We start from the raw sequence: 7,529 nt of genomic DNA, 5'->3' as shown, positions 1-7,529 counted from the left end.
TTCGATGCGTAAGCGCAACATAACGATGCGATAACTGCGTTGCCACATCTTTCTTTCGCCGTTTTACTTGCCGCTGCACTGGCTTATGTTGTTTAAGATTTTGCGCGGATTGCACTTATTTGGTTTCTGCTTGAAGATATTTTTCTTTACAAAATTGTAATTGTAGTTTTTAAATAAATATCGCTTCGGCTTAGTAATGGCGTTTGAGATATTTTTAGTCATCAAGTTTTATATTTTATTATGCATACTAGCTGACCCCGCCGACGTTGTCCTGCGTAAAATTATATGTTTTGAAATTAAAAGAAAGTTGAATTTATATAGTGTTGAAAATTATTTATTTGCGATTTTTCTAAATTTTTTCCAATGTAACGCAACTTGATAAACAACATTTTTGGTTTCTGTTCCGGTGCGTAAATATGCAGAAAAGATGGTTTTCCAACTCGTGCGCCCGCCACGTATATTTGGCCGTGTGAAAAACATAGCATTTCCAAATGTATGCCGCACACTATGCGACTATCCTTGAGTTTGAACTGAAATGAGAAATCGTTGGAACTCAAAGGAATTCGTAGAATCAAGCATTCTGCACCCTTATATTCGATAGCTGCGTCACAATCAGTCGGGTTCCATTACACAGTTTCGGCGCACGAAGATTGTGACACATACTAATAATGACAGATCCAACTTTGAGACTCTCCAAAGAGTTCAGAAATTCCACTGGATAATTAACAACGTCGTCTGCTTTGTCAAGACGATCGATAGATTTGTTTGAGCGCAAGTCTCCCGGAATTAGACTTTCAATCTTCCAGTTTAAGTCAACAGCATCGACATTTTTGGCAGCTAAAATTGCGCGTGCACACAAGGTATCTTAGTTTCTATAATTTGGCCAATGTCCGAACATTCGTGATGAGTTCATGTTTCGGGAATTAATAAACGGCAGATGGAATTGATGTCAAACCACCGGAAGTATCAACCGTAATTGACCCATTTCCAACTTTCAGCGAATACGATTTAAAATCTCGCGAAAAGTGTGCGAACTTCATTTGCATTCGGAGCAGCGATCGCATCGTCCCTCGTTTGATTCCAGTGATTATCATGTTCCACCAATTGTAGTTGCTAGCTTGCTTCTCAAGCAGTTGCACACACCTTTCCGTTCACACTACGCAATGATTCAAATGAAGGTGGAAACAATCATCGTTTTTCGGGTGGATTGTGTAAATTCGTCCTAATGCATTAGTTGAGAATGAATGTCCATCTACTGGTTGGCCTTGTTTTCTCCGTAACCATTTCTTCGACGATGCATTCCATGTATAATATCAAGGCATTTCCGAATAGAGCAATGTTCAAGCAAACAGATCACTCGCGAAAGTTGAGAAAAAGCTTGTCAATGATAATTTTGTTGCTGGCGGTGTTTCCACTGACTGTACTGTATTCTCTGGGTTGAAATACACTCTTTGGCCATTCTCCAAATTAACTGCGAGACGCACAACGGTCGGAAAACGTTCATGAATTGTAAAAGTTAATATCATTCAAAGCGCTTTATTGCAGTTCACGTACGGACCGCATCGTTCAAGAACATTTTGTTTCCTTTAGTGACGTACATACTTACAAACGTATTTGATCGATTCGATTTCATCAAACAGCAATGCTCAACATTGATATGAGTTTTGACAAAAGTGACTAATATGAAACGATCCAAGAGTTGTCAACGTCGATATTTATTCCTCTAAATTGAATGCTGAATGTTTTGCCATTGTCGTGTGGAGAGCGACACCGATACAGTGGATATCCATTATTTGCAATTTGCGTTTCCGAAAGAAAAGCACGTATTTTTTTCACCATTTCGTATAATTTTGGATCAATCTCTGCATCAGGAATTTCCTCAGAAATGATTTAATCAATTTGATCCGGTGTAACCACCATCCACGGGGAAAATTTCTTTTTTGCCACTCAAGGGAGTACATCCAGCATCTAACAGCACCACCATACCATATGTTGCATCAAGATAAAGTCCATCAAATATCTCAGCTTTTGTTTGAAAAGTCATGCTCTGACATCGTGACGATCGCTTGCTGATTGATATCGATCCATAATTCCGCACGTATGCTATCGCATCCTGGGAGTACTCGTTCATGTGTCTTGGGCTGATGATTGCTAAAAAGAACGCCGACCCATATTAGCGCGATTTTCGATAATTTTTCTTTTGAATAGCCGAAATAAAAAAGCAAGCGACCGAAATTGAATGATTCAAAAAAATTGAAATACAAATCAAAATATTGAAAAACAAAACAAACAAAAATTCTTTGAAAAAAAAAAAAAAATCTGTAGAATTGCCCAATTAACCGACTTTTCCTCATGAAAAGAGTCAGGTATAGGGTTATATATACCAAAGTGATCAGGGTGACGAGTAGAGTTGAAGTCCGGATGTCTGTCTGTCCGTCCGTCCGTGCAAGCTGTAACTTGAGTAAAAATTGAGATATCATGATGAAACTTGTTACACGTCTTTCCACGTATTGGCTCCATAAGAACGCTAAGTTCGAAGATGGGAAAAATCGGCCTACTGCCACGCCCACAAAATGGCGAAAACCGAAAACCTATAAAGGGTCATAACTAAGCCATAAATGAAGATATTAAACTGAAATTCGGCACAAGGGATCGCATTTGGAGGGGCTTATTTGGACGTAATTTCTTTGGAAAAGTGGGCGTGGCCCCGCATCCTACGAAGTTTTTTGTACATTTTTTGTTTTTATTTACAAGAAGGTATAAACTCCCTGATGCACCTCTTCCATCATTGTGGGAATTCCGACTACAACTATGATAGCAAACTATCATGGAAGCTCAATATTGATGAGAGGGCAGGAAAGGCATTGATTGACTTCGCAGCTATTGGGGAGCGGTGTACCCAATAGCTCCTCTATAACAATATCTCGCACTAAGAGTTGTGATTTGGCTTTCGTAGTTAAGCCAAGTTTGTTTTAAACAGCTAGAACGTGTTCAACGAGATGTTGTCAGTGGTATCAGTCGTGCACTATATATGTACAACACTGATGGCACTAACAGCCATACTACAAGTATATATAGTACCTGTGAACATATTCGCCAGCCGAACATTCCCTAAAACTGCACACAGAGAAGATCATTCCGAAATCCTTCCGAATTTTGACTGAATCACTGATAACTAGGACCACAACGCCACGGAGTCTATGTCTTCACGCGGAGTCGCTGGAAAGGATTAAAAGGATGGTTAAAAACTGATGGGGAAGCTTGGAGGAAAGTCTTCCGATGGAAGTTCTTAATCAACTCCGCTTTCAGTTTGCCACTTTTGTAGTGTCTTTCAACCAGAATTTGCAGCTATACGTAACTTGTCAAAGTAGCAACGGGGAAGATGAAGTGGGAACACGCTTAATTTTCTGACACACGAGAGAATTATAGACACATATTTCAAATATTCGTTCGTTATTTATTTAGTGTTTAGACAGAAACTCAGTCGTACTATTCACTAATAACATACGTACATAAATTATATAATATATACATTAAATATGTTTATTCATTGTTCTTATCTACACTTAGACTACTGAAATGATTTTTGAAAACAGGTATCAGTCTGATTTTGCCTCACAGTAATCGGCCTTTTATCACCCATTGAATGTTGCCAATATGAGTTATTGGCTAAGCATTAAGACACTGTTGGTCGATACGCACTAGTAAAAATGGTAACTTGTGGATAAATCTATGAATATATAAATGGCACTCCATTTTGCCACCGGTTATATGTAATAATATTTGAAAATGGTTGGATATTGGAATGTAGATCTAAAGCTTCCTCCAAAAATTATTAAGATACCATTAGTTCATTAAGTAAATCTCTTAAACTACGTGGTGTATGCATTAAAGAAAATTAAACAAAACTACTTGTAACAGATACAGAGTCGATAATTATAAGCGTAATCATAGTGGAACTTTGAAAATGATCTAAGAATGCCCTCTAGGCTATGTACCAATCGATCTTTTTATTGAATTTAGATTGCGATCTTATTTCATTACACACGCTCTACGACAGAGGACCTTCGACTTATATGACTGCGATCGTACGGTTAAAAAAATTAGTTGAGTTGAACTTTTCTAGGTATATTTAATTGGCATACACGGCGAATATCGCGTTCGAAGGAACGATGAGCTCTATGAGATATATAACGACATTGACGTATTATAGTTCAGCGAATTAAAAGACAGCGGCTACTCTGGCTTGTTCATGTTGTCCGGATGGACGAAAACACTCCAGCTCTGAAAGTATTCGACGCAGTACCCGCCGGGGGAAGCAGAGGAAGAGGAAGACCTCCACTTTGTTGGAAGGACTAAGTGAAGAAGGACCTGGCTATGCTTGGAATATCCAATTCGCACTACGTAGTGAAAAGAAGAAACGACTGGTGCGCTGTTGTTAACTCGGCTATAATCGCGTAAGCGGTGTCTACGCCAGTAAAGAAGAGAAGAATGACTATTTCTTCTTTCAAAACCTGCTTAATAAGTTATACGATCACTATCTTTATTAACTATTTCACTGTACAAAGGAGGTGGAGTTTCCGGACGTCGTCGATGAGGCACTCTCGTCGCCGTAGTCAAACTATTCAACTCGTTATCCAAATTTGGTGCATGGGCGCCATCTGGACTATCGGGTGGTGTATTCGGTGTAGAGCTTGAGGAGTTACGTTCACGATCTCTGCCACGATCACGTTCACCAAAATGTTGACTCAGGCGATTATTGAATAGATTGCTGCGACTCAAGCGACGTATCAAAGTCGCTGTGTTCTCATTGATGGTCCGATAATATTGGTGACGCGCTGGTCTGCCGAAGAGCCGCGAAATGAAATTATCGCTACCAGGATGCGCAAGATTATCACGTCGTACCACTGCACGTTGTGCGGATGGAGCGCGACGCTGACGTCGGCGTGGTGGTTGCGGATATATAACTGGTACTAGATCTTGCGTTGGCTCAGATTCTCTTGCTGACGGTATCCTAATTGTATCTACTGCTGCATGTGAAGCTGGTGGTTGAGGTGGAATTGTTTGTTGGCGGGATGGTGATACTACAGCGTAGGGGGTACCATACGGATCTTCAACTTGCACTTGTCTGGATCTCAATGAAGAACAACGCCAAATGCAGATGATACAGCTGCCAATAAAGATGGTTAGAGCAATGCCGACCGCACTACCACAAATGAAAACGAATAGTAAATCAATTTCACTATAGAGCTTCGCCCTAAAATCTATTCCATCGTTCCAAGTACGCTTCGGAAATGTGTTATTGCCATAGTAGTGGCACCAACGGCGACAAGTTTCGTTAGTGGTTGTATCGTTGTACGTGTTGGAAGGTACTGTATCACTCTCCTCATTCTCCACCACATCAAAATCAGTGTAATCATCGGTGTCATCAATTGATGTAACTGGAAAGTGCCAGTCTGTCAGAACTCCGCTACGAATGTTGTCGTCAAAGTCCTCTTGAGAGTCACCTACGTCATCCGCCGCAATTTCCATCTCTGTTCTACGCTTATCTTTATGCTCGTCCATGAGCTCGATACGCTCAAATTTTGTTTTAGCCTCATCAACGGGATCAGCTGCTTGACAGTAACTGTAGTCGACTTCAACGTTTCGCCCCTTCAGCTGTTGCATTGCTGTTTGCAGCGTTTGATCACAATTTAAATTATTTTCATCCAAGTTAAGTACGCGCAGTTGCTTCGGTGGTAGGGCCGCAAACTGATCGATGGTTATGATGAGATTTTGCGTCAAATCCAGCTCTTGCAGTTGCGGCAATCCGCTGTAATGCTCAGGCAGCAGCACATTTATTTGCGCATCAGCCAAATTGAGTTTGCGGAGAGACTTGCTGTGTAGCAGCGGCTCGTTCGGCAGCGACAAGAATTTGTTGCCTGCCAAGTTGACTATGTGTAATCTACGATTCGATTCGAAAAGTCTTGGGTCGATGGTTTCGAGACGATTATATGAGAGATCAACTACGCGTATGCGCTTCAGTGGGGTAAATACATCCAGAAAGATGGTGTGTATAGCATTGTGAGCGATGGTTATGTTGAGTAGGTAGACATAGCCCTATGGGAAAGAAGTTGACAAGCGATTAAAGTCTTATAAATATTATATGTATTTGATAGTTTCTTACCTCAAAGCAATTATTATCTAGAATGGTGATATCGTTGTAGTTTAAATTCAACGACTGAACTTCAAATGGCACCCCTGAATTCGGACTTATCAATCGTTTTCCACTGAAAATAAAATATAGAAATGAAGTTATATAGTTTTATGGTTTCTTTTAAATTTAAAAGCAAAACTCTAAGCTTGAAAGTAAGTTTTGTTCCCTAACTCTGACAACCATAACTGAAATTTCGTATATCTATCTCATTTAACCCAGTTATAACAGAGATGTTGATTACGGTTTGGCGACAATGTCTTGTAAGCCTAGCACATGCACTAACTTATACCTTCATCTCTGTAGCGAAGGGTTGTCATAAAGTAGTGAGCATGACAACGCTTTCAGGGCGTTATATGCCAGGTTAGATCGTTTTGAAGAATAACCGTGACCTACAAACGCGTTTGGAGTAATACTTGTATACTATAAACTATTAAAACTGAAATCCAAGAGATTTTATGCATTTCATGACCTTTGACGAAGCATAGCTTTAACCGTTTACCGTTTAAAGTCAATGCATTTGCTTCGAGTTTGTCAATGACAAATCGATATGTCATATATGTATATACTTTATATACATATACACCGATAGCCAATTACACATATGAGTAAGTACACGGTTTTTGAGCATTACACGTCACATAATAGTAAATTTTTAAGCAATTATGTTTTAATTAAATAATTCAGAGTTATATTATTTTTCCCACCTGCAGTCCGCATGGTTGAGGTTCTCCAATAAATTGCAGTTGCAATAAGTTGGACACGTTTTAGGTGGTCCACATTCAACCAGTTGCACCAACAGTGCAATTGAGAAAAGTGTTGAGGAGCCGAATAGAGCTTGTTTGTGCCCGGAAAACCACATATTTTTTGAGACGTTCTTTCTATTATTTGTTATTAAACTAAAGCGTAAATTAAGTGATATTATTTATGAAAAAGTCATTTTGTGAAAGTCTTGTATCTATTTTAAGTATTTTGAGCTTCGCTCAGTATTTTTGTTCGAATCGTACTGAGCGAAGTTGCGCAAGAAATGACTAAATCACCAGAATAATTTTCGAAATTAAAGAAAGATATTTCGATAACGAACTAAAGTAGGCTCTTGCTGTTTCGAACATATTTGTTTCATGCTATACAAATTTCCGGCTGAGATCGGTTAAAACATCTTCAAACCAGAACGATGAGTTATATTCCCATTGTGCTTACCCCTTGATGCATATATGTATTTAAAAGAAATTGTTTTAGGGGTCTTCTGACCCTTGATATTTAAGACCAACTTCGTGTTAAACAGAGGGTTTAGGCAAAATTTGAAGTTTATATCATAGACATATAATCCAAATTT

General features: G+C 39.2%; 1 protein-coding gene across 1 annotated transcript; it reads right to left on the bottom strand.

The window, feature by feature from the left end:
* Positions 1-4,430: 4,430 nt before the first annotated feature.
* Positions 4,431-7,182, bottom strand: LOC108969352. The gene is made up of 3 exons (XM_018934002.1): positions 6,901-7,182; positions 6,167-6,269; positions 4,431-6,099 (listed from the first exon to the last, which is right to left on the bottom strand). The coding sequence occupies exons 1-3, from the start codon at positions 7,053-7,055 to the stop codon at positions 4,519-4,521; spliced, it is 1,839 nt and encodes a 612-aa protein (XP_018789547.1). The 5' UTR covers positions 7,056-7,182; the 3' UTR covers positions 4,431-4,518.
* Positions 7,183-7,529: the final 347 nt, after the last annotated feature.

The sequence above is a fragment of the Bactrocera latifrons genome, unplaced genomic scaffold (genome assembly GCF_001853355.1).
Source record: "Bactrocera latifrons isolate USDA-ARS-PBARC rearing strain unplaced genomic scaffold, ASM185335v1 scaffold_25, whole genome shotgun sequence".
NCBI lineage: Eukaryota > Metazoa > Arthropoda > Insecta > Diptera > Tephritidae > Bactrocera > Bactrocera latifrons.
This window is presented reverse-complemented; position numbering and strand designations above follow the sequence as displayed.